General features: G+C 39.6%; 1 protein-coding gene across 1 annotated transcript in view; it reads left to right on the top strand.

The window, feature by feature from the left end:
* Positions 1-8,190: 8,190 nt before the first annotated feature.
* Positions 8,191-25,916, top strand: part of LOC118701761 (ras-related protein Rab-10-like) — a 32,422-nt gene continuing 14,696 nt past the window's right edge. The window contains exons 1-3 of the mRNA XM_036406628.1: positions 8,191-8,350; positions 14,320-14,380; positions 17,464-17,602. Of these exons, the coding sequence (XP_036262521.1) occupies positions 8,191-8,350; positions 14,320-14,380; positions 17,464-17,602 (360 nt within the window). The remainder of the gene's footprint in view (positions 8,351-14,319; positions 14,381-17,463; positions 17,603-25,916) is intronic.

Below are 25,916 nucleotides of genomic sequence, written 5' to 3'. Positions count from 1 at the left end.
AAAAACTGGATCCTGACAAAAATTCCAAGCATAAGGAAACCCACTGCACTTGTGTTGCTCACTTGAGACAATACATCACTATGCAAGATACAGAAAAGAAAGTACATTAAATTCTTTAAACTCCCAACATATTTAAGATACTGTTAAGAACTTGTAACCTTAAGTTACATCATAAATTAAAAAAAAAAAAAGGCAATAGCTTAGTATTTTGAAGTTATCATTAAACAGATTACAATTTTCAAACATTGTAATTTACTGCATAGTTTTATCTGCTTTCAAAAGTAGCCTTAAATAAAAGCTGAATAAGAACTGAAAAATAACTAATGTTTCCCTGACAAATACTTAGGACTCAAAGTTGTTTCAGTCAACATGTTATTATGTAAGAAATAAATAGACTGCATTTGTTAACACTAAGAAAACATTGTATCAGAAATACTATTTGTCCAAATGGTGCAGGCAGTGATACCAGGGAAAATGAGATCTTCCAACAGTCAAACTACAAGGGAAACTAGAGAGGAAGAAAGACAATAGTGAAACAAGTTAAGAAAGAGGAAAGGAATGAAATATGCCCCACAAAAATCCTATGTTTCAAGGGCTGAGGTTCTCACATTTAGAATCACTGCTTTAAACCTGTGAGGAACAAGTGAGGCATATAAGAGAGGGCCGCAGCAGTTAGTTTCTGTCTGTCTAGCGTATTATAATTTCATTTTTACAGAACTGTTAGGTTCCTCAGCTTCTTCTGTGTTGACCAAATATACTTCCCTTCAGCTGAATCATGCAGTAAAATCCCAATATGTCTTCTTTCCAAGGCTGTTTTCTGCAGCCAGTGCTTTTATGGGACTTAGATGAGGTTTTGGTGATTCATAGTACTTAAACTACTCAAGAGCACTTTTTCAATTGGAAAATTCACTTGAAGTAAATGCATCATCAGCATGATTGTTCATGCATGAAAGAACTACAAGCAAAACAATGAGCACCATTTTTTAAAACCTACACTTAAGCCAAGAAAAACAGTTATCATGAAAGATATTAAAAGACCTTATTTTTCAGTTTCCATGAATCTCTTATGGAAAACATGGGTTATCCTTGTCTCTGCATCTCCTATTCTGAGAATCACAAATTGCAACTGAAAAAGAAATATAATGTGCACATTGGTTTAGAGTCATTAACATGATACATAGCAACATAAATTAGATTATCTACAACAGATTAGGGTACTACTGATTTAGCCTTATTCTTCTACCAGACTTTTCCAGGAAAAAAAGTCTATAGGATCTAGGCATCAAATAATCTTATTATTCCCTACTTTGCTTTCAGAAGGCTAAATATAATATATATATAATATATATAATGCAATTTAAATCTTTTCACCATTAGCGGAAGCTGATCTGATTTTTGCCAAGCACTGTGGATTTGAAGACTATGTCAGATACTTAAATGAAAATGGATGCCTGAATTTTTTACATTTATCCCAAGGAAAACATACTCTCTGGGGGTTATGCATGTGCATGTGCCTATTCGGCATATTCACAGATGATTTGATAGTGGTACTTCCAAAATATTTCTACTCCTAATAGCATCAAGGCAATCTTTCACTCTTATTCCATTCTGGGAGTGTTTATTTAATTATTCACTTAAATAGATTTATATGATACATAAAAAGGTCTATCTGCAACTCTGCATGCTTTTGATATATAGGAAGATATAGTCATACTAGTGACAACACGTATAAATGCAGCAACCTCCATTAAATCAGAAAACAGTCACTGAAAAATAAATTAAAAACCATTGCCTGCTCCAGACAGTCATTCAGATAACCTCCACTAACCAAAACCAGGAGGCCACTTGGAGAAGGTGGCTTCAAATCTTAAGAGCATTTAAAAAATGCCCAGCTCTGAGTACACCCAACCCAGTCCCAGCTTTTTGTTCCATAACTAGTGGGGGACTGGAGATGGAGCCATCAGATCTGAAGGTGAAAGGAATTAGGCAATTCCACAGGGGAATGGTACAGTCCAGATGACAGAGCTCCTCACCAGGATGCAAAGGAGAGGATACAAGTTCATGTTGCCATTTATATGTAGTTTTGGGGAAGCTGGATGCTTTGGACATGTATGGAGACTCCTGCCATGGAAAGCTGAATTGTCTGGAGAGCTGCTAGCTACCTTACAGTTTGCTAATCAAGGTTCAGAGGATTAAACACCACCATCAGCAACTACCAACACCTCCTCTCCAAAAGGCCTGCTCCACCAAAGGCAGCAGGGCTGTGTCCTCAACTATCTGTGATGGGCTGACAGTCACCTCATAGCTGGAATAGCAAGTCTGGATATAGAAGAGAAGCATGTGGCATGGGAGTTAGCAGGACCAGCTGTGGCCCAACACATGGAGACAAGAGCAAGCCAGTGATTGACAGCCAGGGGAAATGAGCTAATACCTACTGGATAGATGGAGCATTTTCACTGGTTTACTCCTCTAGCAACTTCGCTTGGTGAACTTGAACTGAAATATGGATATTTCTACTGAAGGTGATACAGATGTAGCCTGTGTATTCTCAGGCTCATCTATAAGCAGTCTGCTTGCATGGTTTCCTATTTGTTTCCATCACTGGGTAAAAAAAGTAATCGGAAGAGTACATCAAAGCTTACCTTCAAAGATGACTGTCACGGCTGCTTGGCCTTTAGTTTGTGACCTCTCTAAGCCACATACTCCATTTAGATCCTCTAAACTGCTGTAGGAAATAATTCCCATAAATTGTACCTAAAGGCCCCTGCGAGGATGAATTCAGTCCTTCACCTCTACATCTGCTCTAATTTTGTACTCTCCATCCCCCTGATTTGGAGATCAATCATCTCCTTCCATCCACACCGCTCCTGACATTACAGAATAAGCGCATGTACTTAGCGTCTCCCTCCTACTCCTAATATCTCAATGATAACATTTCTTTTCACTCCTCTTCCTATTACAGGGCTCTTTTGGTAATGCGAGGATGCTTCCCAAGTTTGTTTTTTTTTTTCAAATAATAGAGATTCCTGTGGCAATTCCTGTGGATGCTGTTTACCAAGATATCTTCTGTATTGTTTTTGTAAAGCCAGGTTTTTGTAGGTGGGGTGGGCCACATGGGTGGCTTTCGTAAGAAGCTGATATAAGCTTCTCCCATATCCAGCAGAGTCAATGCCAGCTTGCTCCAAAATGGATCTGCAGCTGGCAAAGGCTGAGCCCACCAGCGATGGTGGTAGCACACCTGGGACAACAGTGTTAATCACAGAAACACAGAATGGTTTGGGTTGGAAGGGGCCTTAAGGATCTTCTCATTCCAAGCCCTGCCCTGGCAGGGCTGCCATTCATGAGACCAGGTTGCTCCTGGCAATAATCCAACCTGTCCCTGAACACTTTCAGACGTGGGCTGTCCACAACTTCTCTGGACAACCTGTTTCAGTGCTTCACTATTCTCTTTTTCTTCCTAACACCTAAACTAAACCAGCCTTCTATCAGTTTAAAACTATTGCCCCTTGTCCTGTCATTATCTGCCCATATAAAAAGTCCCTGTCTCTCCTTTTTATAAAGTCTCTTGAGGTACTGGATGGTATCTGTCTTCTTTCCTCCAGGCTGAACAACCACAGTTCTTCCAAGTTTATCCAGGTCAAGAAGGTGGGGGGGAAGTTTGGTGGGAGTCCCTGGGCAACTGCAGCCAGAGAGAGGAATGAGAATATGTGAGAGCAACAACTCTGCAGACACCAAGGTCAGTGCAGAAGAAGGGAGAGAAGGTGCTCTAGGCACCAGAGAGAGATTCCCCTGCAGCCTGTGGTGCAGATCATGGTGAGGCAGCTGTGTCCCTGCAGCCCATGGACATCCATGGTGGAGCAGAAATCCACCTAGAGACTGTGGAGGAACCCACGTTGGAGCAGGTGCATGACTGAAGGAGGCCATGACCCTGTGGGAAGCCTGCACTGGAGCAAGCTTCTGGCAGGACTTGTAACCCTTCTTTCTCTGTAATGTATCAGAATCCTTCTTACTTGTCTTTATAACTAAAACATTTCTCTTAGCCTCAATTACCTCTCCTTCTGATTACAGAAATCATCACATCTTTCATGTATTCTCCTTGCTGTTCTTGAATCAGCTGAAATTGCCTGTTACTGTGACCACTGCACTGCCTCTTTCAAATATATTGAGAAACATGGCTTGGAATCCAGAGATATCAAGGGATACATGAACTGAGGAAAATAAGCCAAGGCAGAATGTAGTGCCGTTGAAGAAAGTAAAATTAAAACCTATTGCAAATCCCAAGTGGATCGTGAGCTGTTACAAACAATGGGTAACTCATCGCAATCACTTTTCAGCAGTTTTTATCAGTAACCACACATTTGAGTCATTCTGATGTGTAGAGAGAGATGTCCTATTCTCTGATGAAATCTTAAAAATTATATACTGGTTTGACAGAGAATCCTATCTCCTAAATAACTAAAAGACTTTACAGTTGGCCTAGAAATTTCATTTAAGGATTAGTGAACCCTGTTTTGCCTATCATGAGTAATTTACCTCAATTTTGTCCACTCAGAAGTGGTTTTATCTTAACAGAAATGAAAGCAAAAAGTTCCACTTTGGTCACTTAAGAGAATCTATTCAGTGAGTAATCTTGACATGAGCAGTGACTTAGTACTGAGCATTTTAAATCCAAATTAAGCCTCGCTCTTTCTTCTCATTATCATTTTTAGCTTATATCTCCAGCTCAGGAAAACTTTCATGAATATGCTGCTAATATTTGTAATTGCATTAGTATTCTAATATTCCATCAAAATAATTTCAGATGGAATACATTGAACCACTTTGCAATATTTTGTAAGCTTTACTTCATGAAGGAGGAAGCTTCATTTATTAAGGAGGCTGTGGCATCTGTAACAATACTATTATGTTTCAAAAGAATGCTTCTTCATCTTTGGCTCATATTTATGTTCTTCTCCTAAAATTTTTTTTTTTAATGATGGTTGCTAGCAAGTATGCGCAAAGCAGGGTTAGTGACAAGATTATGCTGCATGGTTTGCATTAAATATTTTGCTGAAGAATCTCTGTGGTTCCTTCCTGCATTCAGAGCACTTTACAGTACTTTCTGTAACTGCAGTGAGGAATTGGCCCACTTTTGTGGGGGTTTGGCTCTATGAAAAATCAGCTTCTTTATCAACTTATCAGGAGAGACTGGGGCTATATGCCACATAGTGAAAATTAGGAGGTGTGAGCAGTTTGAAAATTTAAAATTATGGCATTATTTGCTTTGAGACCAACTGGAAAAATTTACAAATATTGAAGAAAAATTAATGTGATGTTTTCATAATCTAACATTTTATAAAATTATATTATAATAAATCTAGTAATTTTTCTGTATGAAAATTCAACAATCTCCCACTAAAACCCCCTTTAAAATTATGTCTTTATTACTAGTACTATTAATCATGTTTTTGGATAGAGTCAAGAAATGTCAGCGAACAATCAAAAAAGCTGAATGAGAAGAAAATGCATTATTTTCCAAAGATATATCAATAAGCATAATGGAAACTTCATTTTGTGCTTTGCGCTGATTATTTTGTAGCCACAGTCATTATTTTCAAGTCATTAACTTCATTAAACTAACTTTGCTTATGATTAGCCCTGTAAGAACAGTAATAGCATATATATAAAGTTCTGGAACTTTTTTCTAAAGCACGAAACATGTACTTTAAAAAAATAAATTTCATTCATTGAATGGTAGTTTTTCAAGGAGCTAACTTTTAAATGGTTTTAGTCAGTGGTAAGAGATGGAAAGACTGTCCCCTTGTGGATAGGAATATGAGGAAAAGTGATACTGTAACTCACTGAGAGCAGCAGTAACCCCAGGTATTTGGAGTCTCATTAGGAATTTGGCTAGAATCCTGCCTTGCGCATGGCTCATAAATCAACACTCGAATGTACAAAATGCTATGGAGAGCCTTTTTATTGAAATTGGTTGGCCTGATAGACAGCAGAGGGTAAAGACTGAGCTAATGTAGCATCCTTGTTAACACCATCAGTTCAGGCTAACACGTAAATCTAAGTGCTGCAGGCAGCTGCAGCATTGCCTGCCTTTGAAGAAAGCTATTTTGAGAAGGACAACCTCAGAGCAGACAATTGAGAAGGCTCCACAGCAAAGACAAAGCCTTAAGGAATATCTGTAAAGCAGTGTGCTGCTCACATGCATGCATGCATCTGTCCACCCCTGCTACAGCACCCATCAGAGGACACAGGACACAGCACCATTGTCCTCGCTCCAGCAGCCTCACTGACAGACGGACCAGAGCAGGACAGACACACAGCTGCCTGCAGGAACTTGTCTGTGCCTGCTGATGTTACATTATCTGTGTTGGAGTTCCCCCATACACATCATCACCTCTGACCCATGAGAAATAGCAGAAGATGCCAGCACCCCATCTTCCCTCAGATTCGGGATAAACAATGGTAACTTCAAATTTCCGCATGGGAAAGCAGAACTTCATGGGGCTGCTGAGATAGCAGGGGATCTTTCTCACAGGAAGTGTTCTGGTTGATGAAATCCAGTCCTTCCTTACTGCAGGCAGTTACAGCCTGCCAACATGTTCTTCTCGTTTTGCCTTTATGAAGAATTTTCTCCCAATTACCTCAACTGCAAGAATTTTCTGAAATATCATTAGAACCCTCACAAATTTTGGCTTAGATATATTCATGGTCAGTGTATATCTACCTATTCACTATATTATTCTTTATTTTATGCAGCTTTTTTTGCCTCCTTTTAGTTGAATCCCTGGGAAAGAGTAACCATATTCCCTCCTAGCCTTTATTTTGTTGAACTAAGCAAGCCACATGCCTGCTGCTTTATTGTACAAGTCAGGCTCCCAAAACACCTTCATTATGTGAGGTGTCACCTGAAAGTATCCTGTGGGCTCAACTTTTTCCAGCAGTTACTTAAGAATGTATTCAGACTCATCAATACACAACCTTACTCTGTCCCTAATGGAAACACTCTAACTGATGCCTTCTTTTGCAGCGTTGGGTTTTTTACACAGAGATCACTCCTAAAAAGCCCACTGAACTCAGTAGTTGATTTCATCTGTTGTTTCCTACTCCTTATTTCTCAGCTTGTCGCAGAAATTCTCATTTTTCCAGCAATGAAGGACATCTTACTGTCTGAGAAACAGGTTAATGACATCCTTTGGAGATTTTCTACCACAAAGTCCTAAAGGTCACCAAGTCCAACACTGGCAAGCTGAGGTGCAGGTTGGTGTGAGGGATGAAGGGGACATAGCCTGAAATAATACTTGGCCTTTGATAAGAGGACATTTGTGAAGTCAGCACATCTGGAGGTGTTTAAGAGTTGTCTGTATCTGGCACTGGTGATACAGTTTAGTGGTTTAGGGGTTACAGTGGCAGTGCTGGGTTGATGATAGGACTGGATTATCCCAAAGGGCTCTTCCAACCTTGATGGTCCTGATTCTGTAATTCTGAATCATGCTAGGTGGAGCTCACTGAATCTTAAATTGTCCTCCACAGAAAGCGAATGTGTCACATCTACAGCTCTGATACATAAAGTCATCAAGTTGTTGCTTGAAGAGTTGAAGGTGAAATCCCATGGGAAGTCATTGCAGGCCTAGATAGACACAAATATTTGCAGATATACATTAGCACTTTTCATTCAAATATATCCTGTTCCTAAATTTATGACATTGGATGAGTTCCATGCCCATGCTGGCAAATGGCCATGGCCTTATAATCTGGACAATGCGGGATTCTGATAAAAAAAAACCATCCAGACACAAATGCAGCAAACCTACACTGTTGATATGGGGTTTTTTGGTTTGGGTTTTGTGTTTGTGTGTGTATGTGTGTTAGAGGTCACTTTGACTGTCAGATGACAATAAACTAAAAGTGAAAAAGAGGAAATTATTAAAACCTGTTTCCTCTGCCTCTGACCTAATGCTAGGAAGCAATGTGAAACCACTGTTTATTTCTGTACTTCACGGGGGAAGCGTCATGGGGGTTGTGAAAGTTCCCCGCTTCCTCCCTGGTGATAAAACTTCTTAAAAAAGAAAAAAAGTGTATCTTTGCATAATTTCATAACGCGGGCTCGGGGCAGCGGCTGGCGCTGGGGAGGCTCCGGGCCCGCTCCCGCCCCGCCCCGGCGCGGCCCGGCCCGGCCGGCACTCGGCGCCCGCCATGGCAGGGCTGGGGCCGGCCGCGGAGACGCGGCCGCTGCTGGTGAAAATCGTGATGGCCGGAGAGTCCTGCGTGGGGAAGACCTCCATCGTGCGCAGGTACACGGAGCCCGGCTCGCCTCCCGCCGGCTCTCCCGCCACTTCGTATTTGGCCACGATCGGTGAGTGCCCGCCTGCTCCGTGCGCCTCCGCCCGCCTCGCTGCCGCCCCTCGCCCTCCCCTCGCGGTGCCCGCGGCTCGCACACGGCCGGACCGGCGCTGTCAGCGCGGCTCTGCCGGGCTGGGAGGTGTCGGACCTCCCTGCGCTGAGCTGTGCGGGTCTGCAGCCGCGTCCAGCAGTCAAACCTTTGCCGGGGTGTCAGGACATGTGTCACACTGGCTCCAGAGCCACTGCAGAGAGCTGGCTTGTTACACTGTCCTTGCTGCTCGTCTGGGCGTTGGGAACCTGCTCCTGGGGTAAACTTGTGAAGACTTGTTCCTTCTTATTGCCCACTGAGGCCCTGCTGCTGTACATCGGTGCAGGTGCAGAGAAAACAGTACAGAGCCCCAGATCAGCTAGGTTGGAAATGGCCTCTGAGATCATCGGGTCCAACCTGTGACCAAACACCGCCATGTCAAACAGACCATTCACTGAAAAGTTGGAAATAACAACCAGAATTAAACACCTCCGGGGTGACTCCACCACCTCCCTGGGCAGCCCATGCCAATGTCTAATCACGCTTTCTGTGAAGAAATTCTTCCTAATGTCCAACCTAAACCTTCCCTGGCACAGCTTGAGGCTATTTTCTCTTGTTCTGTCACTTGTTGCCTGAGAGAAGAGGCCCATCCCCACCTGGCTACAGCCTCCTTGCAGGTACCAACCTCAGAGAGCTGTCAGATGTCAGTAGTAAAAAGCCCAGTTAATCAATATTTCAGGCTAGAAAGGGCTTTAACTTTGTGTTTATAAATTTAATAGTATAAGGATATCCTCTACTGTAGTTAGCAGTGTGCATGATGATTAAAGCAGAGCTGTTGCAATGATGGAAATCATTAACCCTGCCAGACCACGTTATTTCTGTCCTGGCACGCTGTAGCTGGTGGGTGATGGGGAGCTCCCCACTGCCTTGGCACTGCCAGGCTCACAGTGCCATGGGGAATGGCAGGATGGCAGGATGACTGTCCACATGCTGAAAACCTTGTCTCCAGCATGAAGATGTGTTATGTGAGCACAGTGGTTTGATTTGCTGTGGACATTTTCCCACATCCTCATTAGGAAATTTTAATTTTTAAGAGTTTGTGTGTAAGAATATTTTTTCTTTGATTTGATTTGATTTGATTTTGAAGAGAAAACTAAATTATGCCAGGAAATGGTGTATTCGTGCATTTGGAATATGCATGGTTCATTTACACTGTTTCAATCTGGGAGATACTGGCATAGTGGAATTAAATACCAGACAGTAGCTGTGGCAGTAGTTTGTCCAGGGAATACTTAATGTACACAAGATGACTTGACCTGCCCACATAAGAATGGCTGAACTTTGACCACTTTCTATTTTCTTGCCCTTTCTTACAAACCAGTTTCTGAAATCAGCACAGACAAAGAGGGAAGAACACAACAGTAAAGTCAGGAAATTGATCCTAATAATAGGCAACTTGTTGCCAGGCTTAGCAAGAAACCCTAAAGAATGGCTGTAAAAATAAATAACAGCTTTGTTGATGTGGTTTACCTTCTGACCATGAGGTTATTTATTATTTTGAGACGTAATTTATTTTACACCTGATTCAGTCCACCGCAGACTCAAAAAACTTTTATATGCTATTAAGTATATATTTCCCAAGTTGTGACTTGAACTATTTCAAGGAATAGTGAAGATAATAGTTTTTGTGACAGTTTATGGACTAAGATTAATCTCTTTAGTTTCATTAGTGGCAGCTATTATTGAGATATTTAAAAACTTTTTTTAAAAGTGCTTATCTGTAATATAAATGAATAATCCAGACATGGTATTTGATACCTGAATGTGTTTTTAAAGTTATTTCTGAAATACTGTGTTACATTTAATTCCATTTTACTATGTGTTTTAGAGCTTGGACTTTGAAAACAAATGGGATTATGAGTGGTGTCTTCCAAAAGTAATGTTGGAAGTGGAAGGTTCCTTCTTCATTGAGACAGCTGGAATGGAGAGGATGCTCTAGAGATTGTGGCTCCTAGTGTTGGAAAGGAAGAAGACACATAGTGTTTTCTCAGTTTGTGATGTCTCCTTCCTTACTGTTGATACCATCAGAACAAATAACTGTTTTTATCTGGATGCCTGTTTCATACAAACTCAGTCAAATGATTCCTTTCTGTTGTAAAACCTATTAAATGCTCAACTGCTCTCAGGTGATTTTTCACCTTACTTGTCCAGTTGAAACAGTGATTTGAGTAGAGGGAAGATTATCCTGACTGTGCAGTCTTACAACTTCCTGAGTTCCTTGTCAAAATCACATGCCATCACCTTCCTTGGTGGCAGAGGGTCATAGGCACAGAAGTTAAAAGGTTGTTGAAAGTCTCTTTTCTATGTCATCATGAATCACAAATTTGTGTTACTAGGAGAGATCCTATTGTTATTGCAGGGGGGAAAAACCAGACAAGCATTTTGTAGTAGGCTCTGGTAGTTTCTAAAATTATGTATTCTATGAGAAAATGCAAAAAATACATCCACTGTAAATTTTCATTGAAAGATTCTAATGCAGCACTTAAATACTCAAGGCTGGGTGCCCTTCCCCCTCTTCAATGACATAGTGTGGAAAAATGATCAGGAGTTATAGTTTTCTAATTAAACTTAAATGCGTCATAAGGTGGATGCATTGTATTATGAATAGATTATAAAGAATAAATGGTTTTGTTTGAACAATATTATTGCTTATAAATTCATAGAGGTTTATGAACAGAAGAACCTCCTGGTATACCAGTGAACAGAACTGTGATCTCACAGAGTGTGAGGTTATTTTGCTGTGTTATGGTCGCTGTGGTCCTTCAGCACATGTGTTTTCTGTGAGAAACTTTTCTGCAGAGCTGTGAGTCCTCCCAAATCTGTTATAGTTGAAAGTGGTGCAACTTCAACATTAGGATTAAAAAGTCTGTGTAGATTCCCTGATATTTACTTTAGAAGGGAATAAAGTAAGCAACAAAAATGAACCATATTGAAGGTAAATGTGTCTTGTGTTAAGAACATCAGTAGCAATCCACATCTTAATTTTTTTTAACAAAACTGGATATTTTTGTCACTCTTGTTTTCCTAACAAACCATCTTATCCCATGAGTTGTTTTTCTCAGCAAACCAGAAATTACCAGTACTTGTGACTGCTCAGACACCTCTCTGCTTCAGACATTGCTTGATATGTTCATTAAAGAATCTGATGCAAGTAATGCACCAGCAACTAGGAGGGGGTTAAATAGGGGTTAGGAGTAACAGTGGAAACTCAACCCACCATGTCTCACTGGGCCCTTGCCCAGTTTGGGCACAGGAGCTGCTAGGAACTGCTTCCCTGTTCCTGGAGTTGAAGATGCTGTATGACAGGCAGTGGGCTGGGTGGAACCTGCACAGGGGCATTCACCACCCTCTGTCCATGCTTTCACTCTTGTGTCCTGCTTAGCTACTCAAATTTGCATTTTCTTTGGATAGACATACGTTTTTGAGCATTTTCTATCAGGAACCCACCAACTCTGGGTGCAAAGTGTGATGTAATTTTCCAGCTGCAAAAGACCTCTTTGAAGAGGACTTCTGCAGTTGGCCAAAGGGAGGGAAGAGAGGGGCATTTCACAGCTGAATTACCCTGTGGCTGACTATTTTTATGCTTTTTAGACTTAATTGTCTTTAAGGTGCCTCAGTGTTAATATGAGCATTATTTACTCTTTGGAATATAAGGAAAAGAAATTTTCATGGCTATAAAAGTTGGAAATAACAACCAACAATTAATTAGAGCTTGCACCCAGCATCCTCCTTCTTGGTTTTATTTGACAGCTTAAAAGAAGCAAGTACATGCTGTTGCATTGCAATAACATTTATCTCAAGAGCTGTAATCAATGCTTTCTTTGTTATGTTGATCAGGTTATATACCAGGTAGGCCTTAAAAGCATCTGAAATCCGTGAGCTGTCTTTGGCATTGTGTATCTCATTTTTCTTTTCTGTCTTTCCAATTTGCTAAGTTTGCTGGAAATTTCATATAAAGACATGAACAATTCATGCATGCAGAACATATTGACTTCTGTTTTTCACTAACATTCATTGACCTTTTAGGTCAATAAATTTTGAAGTTGACTTAAGAAGTCAATATGCCTGATTTTAATTTAGATTAAGTTTTAGTCTGATTCAGCACTCTGCTTCCCTTTTTACAATTTTTTTTTAAAAGCTTATAGCAATTTATTATTAAAATGTATGTCAACTAAGAACTTTTCCCTATAGTTCTGGTAATCCCTGTCTGGAATATAACTTTTTGCTGTGTTCCCAATGCACCATTTGTAAGTGACATTCCAGCCTCCCAGTGTATACTCTGTTCCTCTCAACTGCTTCAACATCAATTGTAGAAAATTATACAGATAATTAAACAAAACCATGTGAATTTCAGGAGCAAATGTTTTCCATCACGTTGGAATTTCACCTTACATGAGCAAATTTTACTTTAATCACATTTCCTTCTGACAATATTAATTCCATCAAGGAAGCTTTGTGTAATACTAATTACCAATACCAATTATATTATTTCATTCCTTTTCATTGAAGCTTCAATGAAAATTCATCAAGTGAAGGACATGATTATCATAATAATTTTTAAAATCCACCTCAAGTCCCTTACCACATACACAAAAAAATGGTAATAGCTTGAAAGTGCATGTGAGTGCATGCATGTGAGAGTGTACTTGTCAAAATTTTATGCACCATACATCTGTCAGTACAAGGGAAGGGAGCATTTCCTCTGTGTTTTTGGTTTGCTGCCATGGGTTCTTTCCTTTGATAAAGTAATTTGGCTTGCACATTCTTACAGAAATCAGTTCAGTGGTATTAACTTAAATTTTTTGTGATTTTTCAATCTGTTTGGTTCCTTCAAATGACATTATTACTGGTGAACAGACACTGTCATTTTAAGTAGCTATAATTTGATCTTATGGAATTTTGCCCATACAGTATGGTCAGCTGTCACAATGTTACCTTAACTTCATTTACTATAATTGACAAAAAGAGCCTAATTGTTTTTCAATGGGGGACAAAAGCAGTCATGGAAATTATCAAATGGTATTTCAAACAATGAAGTAATAGGAGAAACAATGCTTTACTCTGCAAAAATATGTCACTCTAAGATAGCAGCTGATAGCTGGCAGATTCTAATTTTAGAACTGGAACTTCAACTGTTCATAAATCTAGGTATCATCTAACACATCTGGAGTACTAATTTGACGATTCAGTAAAGGAAAACACTATAAATCATAAGGAAAATATCTTTGAGGAAGGATCTGTAGTTTATGTAGAGACAACATTCTGCATTGATTTTAAGTGTTAATGCTTGCTTTTAGCATTGGCTTTCTGGATCTGATTTAGGCTGTAGAGCCAGTCCTCTTCATTTTGAATTAAATCCCATGTATGTTTGTCTTTGCATTTAATGTGTACAGGCAAGTCCTATTTCTGCTCATGTACACATGGATATTTTTTTAGGGATTTGAAAGTAAGGACAGAAAAATTGTGTTGCACATGTGGTAGCTGCTTTGTAAGCATTTTTACTTTCCCACTCATAGCTGCCATGCTCTTGAAAATCACCAGTGTATTTGCACAATGTACTTCTGTGCAAATGAAACTGCTGTCATGTCCCTTGCCAATCCATGGTAATACTTGCAGTTTCAGAGTATCTTCACCTTTGCTTTGACCTGCCCTTTCTTTGCTTGGTATTGGCATTGCTTTGCATTGTATTTGTGCAATGTTTTGGCACTCAGCAGTGAATAAATTCCTTTTAAAGCTTCCATTTTGAGTGTATTGGTTGGCTAGTTATTCTTTCTATGGTATTGTTCCTTTTCACTTTCTGTTTGAAATTGCATGATAACTAGAGCTGAGAACAATCTTCAAAGGGAATCCATGTTATTATGAGAAATGTTACAGATTTTCCTTTTTTCTTCTAGGCATTGATTTTAAAGTAAAGCCAGTAATGTTTAATGATACAAGAGTGAAACTTCAAATATGGTAAGTTTTAATTAGCATCACAAAAGAAAGCCAACTAAATGGCATTATGACATGAAAAATCTCATCTACTTTGAATTGTGTGTCTTCATAATGTGCAGGTGCTCCTACTAGAAAATTTTAAAATTTGAGTTTAGCCTGGGAGAGTATATTTTTTTGCAACAACTAATGTACGTTAAAAAGAGGGCTGTCACCAGGTTGCATTAGCAATAAAACTTGCAGCATACAAACAAGTGCAGGTCTGTGATCCCTATGAAGTGTACTTAATTGTGTAGGAACATTAAGGAAAGTGACAAAGAAAGAATATGTTACATTTCATTACCCATCAAATGTGTGTCCAAAAGGGTCACCAAGAGAAATTACTTTTGATAAGATGAATCTTTGGGAATGTGCACTATTTATGGTTTTGAAATTTTTCTAAAGGTTATGTAAGGCTTCTGACACCTGACTTTCCAGGCATCTAGTACTGAAGATTATCTCTATATACCAGTATTTAACTTGTCAAGGAGTAAATCTGTGTATGAATTATCTGACCAGTATTGGATCAGCACTTATTTCATCTCAGGCTTTAATGCAAAAATAATAGAGGCTTGTTTATAGTTTTCTTAAAGCATAATTCATAGAATCATAGAATATGCTGAGTTGTAAGGGACCCATCAGGATCATTGAGTGACTTCTGGCCTTGCACAGGGCACCAAGAATCACACCATGTGCCTGAGAACATTCAAATGCTTCTTGAACTTTTGTCACGGTCAATGGGTGACAAAGGTTTTTCTCTGGCTAAAAAACCTTTTCTTGGCAGCCAGCCTACCTGCCCCTGACTCAGCATCAGGCCATGTCCTCAAGTCCTGTCACTGGTCATGAGAGTGAAGAGATTGGCACCTGGCCCTCTGCTTCCCCTTGTGAGGAAATTGGACTGCAATGAGGTCTCCCTCAGTCTCCTCCAGGCTGAACAAACCAAGTGACCTCAGACACTCCTTGTGTGGCTTCCCCTATTCTCATGGCCCTCCTTTGGATGCTCTCTAAGAGCTTGATGCCTTTTTTATATTGTGGTATCCAAAACTGCCCCCAGTACAAGTGAGGTGAGGCTGCCCCAGTGCACAGCAGAGCAGGACAATCCCCTCCCATGCCTGGCTGGTGCTGCTGTGCCTGATGCACCCCAGGACATGCTTGGCCCTCCTGGCTGCCAGGGCACTGCTGGCTCATGTTCAAATTCCCAGTGACCAGGACCCCCAGGTCCCTTTCTGCAGCCCTGCCTTCCAGCAAGTCATTCCCCAGTCTGTACACAGGACCAGGACTGCCCCATCCCAGGTGCAGAATCTCGCACTTGCCCTTGTTAAACTTCATGCAGTTGGTAATTGCCCAGTCCTCTCATTTGTTGAGGTCTCTCTGCAGAGCCTCTCTGCTCTGGAGGGAGTCAACGGCTTCTCCCAATTTAGTATCTTTGGCAAACTTGGTGTCCCTTTGAATTCTGCATCCCAGTGGTTAATGAGGATGTTGAAGAGAAGTGGGCTGAGGATGGAGCCCTGCAGAACCCCACTGGTGACCAGACCCCAGCCTGATCACCCCATTCACTGTAACCTTTGTCCCCATTCTGTGAGCCAGCACTGAGCATGGTTATCCAGCTGTGTGCTGGACATTTGGTCTGTAGGGTACTGTGAGAGACAGTACCAAACGTTTTGCTGAAGTTCAATGAGATCATATCTATTGGCTTTCCTAGATCAACTAGGTGGATTACCATTTTAGAGAAGGAAGTCAGGTTCAACAAGCAGGACTTTGGCATGCTGTGCTGTCTGTGGCAATGACTGTGTTGTCGTCCAGGTTTATCTCCCAGAATAATATTTTTCATTATTTTACTGGGCACTGAAGTGAGACTGACAGGCCTGTAGTTTCCAGGGTCTTGCCTTTCTTGAAAACTGTGACAGCTTTACCCAGCTTCCAGTCAGCTGGGACCTCTCCAGACTCCCAAGACTGCTTAAAAACCAAGAGAGGCTTTGTGATGACATCAGCCAGCTTTTTGAGAATTCTCAGATGAATCCCATCAGGCCTCATGGATTTGTAGGGATCCAGCTGGAGAAGCAGTTCCCACACAATTTCAGGGTCGACTAGGTGTTGATCATTCACACAGTCATGGTCCTCCAGCTCAGGGTGCTGAGACCCCCTTGGTCTGTCATCTGTGTTGAAGACAAAGAGTGCATTAAACACCTCTGCTTGTCCATGTCCCTCTAGGTGAGGTGACCATCCTCATCCTGTAATGAGCTGATGTTGTTTCTACACCGCCTTTTGCCATTCATATACTCGAAAAAATTTTGTCTCCCATGTTTCTGTCAGCTTCAATTCCACACAGTTTCTCCCTATGGTGGCAGACAGAATCTCTGTGTTCTTTCCATGTCACTTGACTTTGCTTCCCCTGGGCATGCACCTTCCTTGTTCATTTTATTTCCCATCAGGTTTCACTCATGCCAGTGATGTCATGTCTCTGGGACTGGGACAAAGCTTGGAGCTTGTCTCATTTGTTCCTCTTGCTTGGTGTAGTAGTATAGAAACATTTCAGGTGTGGTACTTTGTAGCCAACATCTCCTGAAGCAGATTGAGGGATCCCATTTGTGTTTGTTTCCTCAAGTTTTGGCATTACTTATAAGAACCAGTGTGTCCTTATATTTTATGGCTTTTTCCCCAAAACCTGTCTTCCATCTAAACCAGGTTGTTGTTTGTATCACAGTTTACAAATGGGTTGTCAAAATATGGGGATCTCATCTGACATGTTTTTATCACCTCAATTGTTTATATAAAGAAGGAATGGTGGGCTTGACATTACTCTCAGGTTTCAGCCACTGGCTTGGCTTCACTAGTAGGGCTGTATCATACAGAATGAATTTCCAGTGTATTTCTTTTATTGCTATATCTGGCACCCAGATTTTCTGTCATCTGTGTTTTTTCTTCTTCCTTTCGTGTTAGAGTACATAATTTAAAATTTGAACAATACTCCTTAAAGTAAAGTAGTCTTTCTTGGGGATTCTGCAGTCTGATAATCTCTTTTTTGTTTGTTTGTTTGTATGTGTGTGATTTGTTACAATTTCCTTCAGGGATACTGCTGGCCAGGAACGGTTCCATACACTTAGTACCAGCTATTTCCGTGGTGCACAAGGCTTTGTTCTCGTATATGACATCACAAATCTGAAGAGTTTTCAAAGTATAACAATCTGGATAAATGACATATATGAGGTAAATATATCTGTCAGCAATTGATCACTAAATGAAGGTAATTAATGTGTCATTTTAAATGACTGCATGAGAGGTATTCTTGTTCCTGTATGTTTCTGACCAGAATTTCTTGCATTTAACTCAGCACACACTATGATAGTAGAATTACTGTCATCTGAAACTGGAACATGGTTTATATTTAGGCAAGCCCATGTTGATGGAGGAATGTTTTCTGAAGTACTTCTAAAACATAGCTTCCAATCCCTCTTTGTGCATGCTGCATTATGGTGCTCTTGTCACTGGTGTGGCTGTGCATAGGTAGTCTGCATGAGCTCATCCTGGGATTTTAATTAGATTCCATATCAAAATTCTGTATCACAGCCAGTGATTTCCCTTTCCTAATTTCATTACTTCAGTGTAGTTACCTCATCCCAAGATCAAAGGAATTAAATATCCTCTTTGTCCTTGCTGCATATTCCTGGAGAGGATGGTTTCAAGAGGGAGGAAGTGGGGTGGGAGGCTGTTTGGTTAGCTCAGCTGCTCATGCTGCTGCAGCCAGAAATACGTGCTTTCATGTGACATAGGAAGTGATTCAACAGCACATGGCTGCCAGACAGGGTATGTGTTCCCACTGGAGCTTGTCAGAGCCCTCTGTGCTTCGCTCTGACTTCCTAATGTGGTAGAAAATTATCACAGCAAAAGAAATTGAGTGTTTTTTCTGCTCTATTATTGAGTTTGAGAGGCTCATAGAAAGGTCTGACACTTACTGGAGCTGCAGTAAGGTAAACAGGTAAGAGTAGGAAGGCCAGAAGATGAATGTCTGGAGACAATGTGAAGGGACAGAAGCATGGGTAAGCCCTTAGACAAGAGATCATTCAGCTGACTCTAACTCTGTATTCCAAGTCTTTTTTGGTAGGTCTCTCTGGATGTGTTCTCAATTAGATAGAGGCAAGGCAGTTTTAGACTAGAATAGTTCAGCTGTAAAGGACCTTCAATGATCATCTAGTCCAGCTGCCCAGCCACTTAAGCACTGACCAAAAGTTAAATTATATTATTAAGAGCATTTTCCAGATCTCTCTTAATTTGGCTTGGGGAATTGACCATCTCCCTAGGGAGCCTGTTCCAGTGTTTGACCCCGGCAAAGTAATGCTTCCTAATGTCCAGTCTGAATATCCCTGGAGCCAACTTGGAGCCATTCCCATGTGCCCTGTCTCTTGATATCTGGGAAAAAAGATCAGTATTGTTCTCTCTACTTTGCCTCCTGAGGAGGCTGTAGGGAGCAGTGATATTTCCCCTCAGCAATAGCACAGCAGTTTGTAGTTAGTATGCTTATGGAAGTTGGTGTAAGAATACAAGCAAGGTAGTGCTCTCCATTGATCAAAATCAAGTTAAGTTTAAGGCAAGTTTTTTAATACTCTTGTGATTTTGTGGGCATGGATGGGTAAGGGGGCTTTACATCTTGGGACAGGGGGTTTGAAATAAAACCATCAAATGCATTATTTTCTCTCTTCACAGCTTCAGTATACAGCTGAATTAATGAATTACACATGATCATATATCCAACAGTATATACATGGGATATCTTATACCCTTAGGAAAACATTACATGCACAATATCTCATTTTTAAAAACATTACTCTGGTAACCTACTAAATCATTGTTCTTGACCATAGAGGCATCTTAAAAGTCCTAGTGGTAACAAAGCCTAACTTCAGTAATGTGTTACAAAGGAGATTCGATGACACAATATTCTTATTGGCTTGTCTGCACAAACTTTAAACTAACACATCTGTTTTCTTACTCTTTTAAAAAAAGCATGTGCCTTTCTTCTGTTGGCCAAATAAAAGTCACAGCTAGATATGCCACTACAGTTGTACAGTTTCATGGTTAACATAGATTTAGCTCAGCAAACAGTATGAGGGCAGTTTGAAACTGCAAATGTAGATTACCTGCATATATCCTTTTCTGTCTGTCTAGCTATCATCCATCTATCTATCTATCTATCTATCTATCTATCTATCTATCTATCTATCTATCTATCTATATTTCAACATAAAATATTGTTCTGGCTTCACACTGGCTCCAATGGGGTCATATTGTCCTGTCATCTTCAATTAGATCAACAGGGTGATTGATTCAGTGGCCTACAGTGCACAGCCATAAACAGCAAGAAGGTATCAGGGCTGTATGGCCAGGTGGAGAGAAGGATGAGAGTAGCTCCTGTGGCCACCATGCAGGTTTAGATCTGATTTAGTCAATCAGGAAATGACACCTGCACAAGCCTCCTCTCCATTTGTGACATTTTAAAACTTTCGTGTAAATGTACTCAAGGTACTGAAGCTTAGACTGTTTAATCTTAACCCCTGAAGGTACTTCTGTTAAAGTTTAAAAAATGGAAAAATAATCTAAAACAATTTCTAGGAATGTAAATTGCATGATTGATTGTACCAATCTCAAAACTAGCAATTAGTGTTGTAATAGAGCTAGATAGTAATAAAAAATTTAATTTAGTCCTAGTGGGATATCAATTTCTGAAGTGTCTTGGTGAAAATATATGGGGCTATTCATTGCAAAAGAAATGTTTTTAAGCAATAACTGTTAAAAGACAGGGCATTTCATGAAAATTAATTACTTCCTGGAGGTTGGTGACATTCCTTGCACTTTCTTTGGTCTGTGAATGTAAACCAGTATTTAATTCCCTACAAATGCCCAAAATCAAAGTGACTGTTGCTACAGCACCATTTAAATTATGCAAGTATAGAAAAAATAAATAAGTTTTTAAAAGGGAAACAGAGAGAAACCAGACTTCACTAAATACCAGACTAATAGGTGTAAAGCTTGCACCTGAACCAGTCGAACAGGAATTTTGGAGGCAATTCAGTTATTACATTATGCTCTCATCTTTTGGTTCTTTGCACATAAAGATTTTAAACAGAAAGTTTTCTAAAAATCTGTTCAGTGTGCTAAGCCATTTTTGCAACAGTTGAAAATAACAATCCAAGCAATTTAGTATTCTTAAAAACTCCCATTGATTTTAAAAAAACTGGCCAGTCAGTGCAATTACAATCAGATTACCAGTAATGTTCTCATTATATTTCAGTTAGTTTAAGTGTGGAATACAGCAGCTTCACTATTAAAAATGAGTTATTGTCCAAGGAAGTACAAGACACAAATATGCTTCCATATCTGTATTGCTGTAAAATTTGAATTCAGAACTAGAGGGAACTAAGTAACATAACTGTACTTTTTAAAAGCTTGCTAGAAAAATGTACTCATACACAGATTAATATTTTAGGACGTTACTGGCAAGTCCAATATAGGAATATTGGATTTGTAATGCATTCATTAGGAGCATGATAATTGCAGGAAGATAACTTTAGAACCTGAAACCATTCTTTATTTGTAGAATTTCAGGTTATGTCCAATTTATGAAAGTGTTCCTCCTGCTGACCTGGCTTTTAGCTACTGTATGCAACTGTTCTGAAAGGCTGATGCTGCTTGGCCTTTGAAAATTAAATAAATGCAAGCAGCTGTGTACCAAATCATTTTGCAGAAAACAGTTTTTTCCAGGATGTTTTAAACAAGATTCCAACTAACATTGTCAAAAGGTTCCTCACAATAGAGTGGCTCAAATGCTCAAATAGGTGCCCAGAGAGGATCACTTAAATGAGGCACTTAAAACTCCATTCAACAAGGCCTTGAGCAACCTGACCTGATTTTGAAGTTGGCCCATCTTTGAGTGGAAGACTGGACCAGCTGACTTCTAGAAGTCTTGCCAACCTAAATCACTCCATTATTCACACATGGCATCTGGGTCCCCAAAAATGGTTGACATAGATGGTAGGTCATAATTTACTTCTAAATACCTTGAATTTGTTTTAATTGTGCTAGTCTCCTGATGTGGCCATCGAGGTGGCAATACCAGCTCCTAACAATTATCTCTGTGCTGGAAATTGTCAGCCATCACAGAATTTTCTGCATGGAGAAGATAATTTTCTTTTCTTGTGCAAGTCTTGGTTACAGTAGTTTAGTGTTCTTTTAATACATTAATTTTCTATTTGTCCTACCTGAAGAAGTGACCTCTCAACCAGGAGGGATATGAACTGTATGAATTATTGAGTTGCTCTCATTTCTGCATAGTGGCCTTTTTTGGTTTGGTTCCTCTGGTGCATTTGGGACACTAGACTGTGTTTCAGCATCATACTTAAATAAAAGCAGCACAGCAAACTGCTTTATAAGTGCAAATTAGTTTGACTTGAAGCTCTTCTCAGTTTTTCTTCCTCAGGTGGGAAAGCTTGATGTCAAAAGATTGAATTCTCCCAATTCATAGATAGGTTTGTCATTATGGCTCTGATTAGAACTTAAAATTCTTGCTCTTGTCATTTTATTAAATTGGTTTGTCTGTAGTCCTGGGTTGGCTTTGGAATAAATTGGTTTATATCTACTGCATTCTAAATTTGCTAGTAAACAAATAAATTTGATCATTCTTTTATTTCCACTGAGGTCCTGGAAACCAAGCATTTGTAATGGAGGTCATAAAGTAGCACTTAGGAAAAAATGTGGAAAGAGATATGTTTGGCAATCCTAATATGAGCACTGCCCATGATGCTTTCAAAGACACTCTGAGGACAACCTATTTCTAACAAATTGTTCTTCAGTACTACAAAGGGTAGGTTTCTAGTGTCATTGTCTAATGAGTAAGAAGTTTCCCAGTTTTATGGCCTTCTCCAGCTCTGCCTTCATCTTGATGTTTGACCATGTACATCTTCTTCAAACGTGAAAAGCTACATTTCTTCCTCAAATACAGACTATTTAAGAATTCCTATAGTTTATTTATCAGGCATGGGTTCTCAGTTTCACTGTTTGGACCTACAGACAAACTTCTGTTGCCTTTTCAAGCTGTAATTAATGAGTATCACTATCAAGCAGCCCTTCACAGCTACACCCTGGAGATGTGGTGAAGGGACAAGGTGGTGTTCTGCAAGATGTATCCCTGGATAGAGGGATATCTATCCACTTTATATGAGGACTCTGGGTGAGCTCATAATCATCCTGGGGAGTTTGCTGCAGGGGAGGTTGGGATCATTCTTGGTAGATCCGTGTTCACCATTTAAGAAGTGAAGGGATAATTTCTTCCAATAGTCTCTAAGTACAGATATGGTGTAGTTTTCTCACAGAAAAGGTGTCTGCTACTTTTCATACTCACATGAATTCACAGCACTTCTGGAAAATAAAAACTTTAAAAAGGGAAAAAGGGAAAAAAAGAAAAAAAAGACTTAACATTTGAAAAAAAACCCACCCAAATCCCCAAATAAATTATATATGAAAGGAATGAGCAAGATATTTTCACTTTTGCATTTTTGATTTCTGTTAATTCTGGTGGTGTTCGCAAGGGTCTTAGGATAAGGGAAGAGACGAGAATGTTGACTCCATGTTTCAGAAGGCTTGATTTATTATTTTATGATATATTAAAACTATACTAAAAGAATAGAAGAAAGGATTTCATCAGACGGCTAGCTAAGAATAGAAAAAGAATGAATAACAAAGGCTTGTGGCTGACTGAGACAGTCCAGACAGCTGGACTGTGATTGGCTATTAATTAGAAACAACCACATGAGACCAATCACAGATCCCCCTGTTGCATTCCACAGCAGCAGAAAACCATCGTTTACATTTTGTTCCTGAGGCCTCTCAGCTTCTCAGGAGAAAAAATCCTAAGGAAAGGATTTTTCATAAAACCTGTCTGTGACAGTTAATAGCCTCATAGTCAGGTTGTGTATTTCCCTGGCTGGGTGGACATTAAGCAGCTGGGTGAAGGGCATGGGTGGGTGGCCCCTGTCAGCAGTGTGCTACAGAGACTGTGGTGCTGTGATGTGAGTGTCCAGTGTTCCGAGTCCAGGATGTGGCACTGCTCGGTTGGAGTCTCTGCTGCTGCTCCCTCCCGTGGCCACTGCTCAGAGCAGCCTGGCTCTGCTGCTGCCACATCTAGCTGCCTGGGAACCCAGTGGGAGAAAAACCCTTCTGCCAAAACGTGGTGGCTCCAAGCTGTGCCAAACACTTGAGAAGACTTGGTCAGTCTCAGTAAATCTCTTGGCTCCATTTTTTTCAGAAAAATACAATGATGATGTTTTCCTTCTCAAAATATAGTAGTGTAGGTATTCTTCAGGTTCAGATTATATTTAATTTAACCTTCAGTATAATGTGAACTTTGAAATGTTAAAATGCAAAGAAAAACTGAAAGAGTGAATCAAAAATTGGCATTTTTTGAGATACCAGAGTAAAACTTTATCTGGAAAAAAATTATATCTGCCTTGATGAAATTGATGATTTTTAATAGTACTTTTCCATAATATGGGGGAAAAATGTTTAGTGAGTCTATGAGCTTATTCAGTGCTGACTTGCATAATAGGATTTTAACTGTAAAATAGCCTTCATCTTTTTAGCTATAGATTTTGCATTTGGAAAGCTTATTCCTGAGCTATAAATAACAGAGCATGAAAATGTACAGCAAGCTTTTGGAAGCACTGCAAAGCCATATTTTTGGCCAGTTGATATCAGTGTACCCGTGCAGTTTTTATGCCAGCTGAGCACATGGTCAAACTTCTGCCTAGTCGTATTGATTTAATTTTTTAAGACATCATACATAATCAGTTTTCAGAATTTAAAATGGCCATCATTTTGACTAACAATCTTCAGTTTTCTAAATGCATGATACTGCAAGATACCGTCTTTAAAAAAAGAGAACTGTAAGTGCTTTGGTGGAGGATCCAGACAAAGTGAAAATACATTAATACATTATATTGAGGTAGAAATAGTAGTTATTTGCAGAAGTAAATACTTTGTGATTGGTAGTACTAATAAATATTTGCTGAAAGGCCTGCTACCTCAAACCTCATTTAAATGTTGTTATTGTTTGGTGCTGTTTAGAAAGAACATTCCTACTGCAAAAATTTGTGCTGTTAATAGAGAAATTAAGTTACAGAATGGATGTAGTTGGTTTGTACATGCAGTATGCAAGTATTTCCCTCTAACTTCACAGTGAAGTCAAATGTGACTTGTAAAACCTTCATCAGCCTTCAGTATTCTTCCAAATTAAAGGTTGATTACATAATGAGATTTAATTGTCTATTTAGCCTATTTTGGGGCTGATATATGTGGTTTTATGTAGGAGAGCCACTGATCTTAATGAGTGAAGCTTCAATGCATTCTGAAACAGCCAACATTTTGGTCTATTAATCCAGGTTAGAATAATTCATTATTTTAGGCCTCTACTCTGTACTCTTACAGAGTTTACTTCATTTTAATAAACTGTGGGTATGAAATAAGTCTAGATGACTCTAAAAGGAGAATGGAATAAGAAAAAAGAAATAATGTTCCTTAATGTTAAATTGTGCCTACTGATGAAGTCTTCAAAAATTGTTGTAAAAGTAGAAATAGACTAAAAATAGTATTCTCTCATCCTTTAATGAATAGAGGTTTTTCTGTGTATGCTTGTGGTGGATTTTGTTTTATGGCAAATTTACAAAAGTTAAGCATTTGACAGAGATCAGAGATTTCATCAAAGTCCTATACAGAGATCTGCAGCCTGAGACCGGGCCTTTTGAGTCTTCAGGGAAGCTGTGGGAGCATGTACCTCCAGAATAAAAGCCATGGCATCAGACTATAGTAGCTTCAGTTGTTTGTAGATTGAGACCCTCAGTGTCCTCCATTTAAGCACCAAAAGCAGTTTTAAATGTTATGATTTTCACAATGACTGTCAGTTTTCAAATTCCACATGCTGTTGCAGAATTATTCCCTTTTCTTGTCATTATTCTAGTCACGTATAGTTAAAATTACTTATCTTAAAATAACACTGATGTGAAAAACCCAGTGCATTTCACAGTCATCATGCATGTGAGTGGATTAGAGGAACAGAGAAGGAGACAAGGTCAAAAAGGTAGATTTTTCTTCCTTTTGAAATCAATGAGGTTTTTAAATTTTACTTCATTAAAATCTATTGCCTTCTTCCTAGTGTCTTGGAATAATCAGACTTTTATGTTGAGTTTGAACAGTTTGAAAGTAATTTTACTGTCTGTGTGCAAAAGTGAAGCACAGAGAGGTGCTCTTTCAGGTGCAGCAAATTCCTTCCCTTTTACTTGTGAGTGCTGGATGTAGAGCAGAGTCATATGCTAATCCATGAATCTATTATTTTTAGTAGGGCAATGTCTGTGAATTCAGGGCATTTCCAGTCACTTTAAAGCCTCAAGCTGAAGCATTCATCAGAAGATGGTGCCCATGCACCATATACTTTATATCTTATGAAAGAGGTTGGAAATTATACGTGGCACTTCCAAGT

The sequence above is a fragment of the Molothrus ater genome, chromosome 1, assembly GCF_012460135.2.
Source record: "Molothrus ater isolate BHLD 08-10-18 breed brown headed cowbird chromosome 1, BPBGC_Mater_1.1, whole genome shotgun sequence".
In the NCBI taxonomy this organism is placed as follows: Eukaryota; Metazoa; Chordata; class Aves; order Passeriformes; family Icteridae; genus Molothrus; species Molothrus ater.
This window is presented reverse-complemented; position numbering and strand designations above follow the sequence as displayed.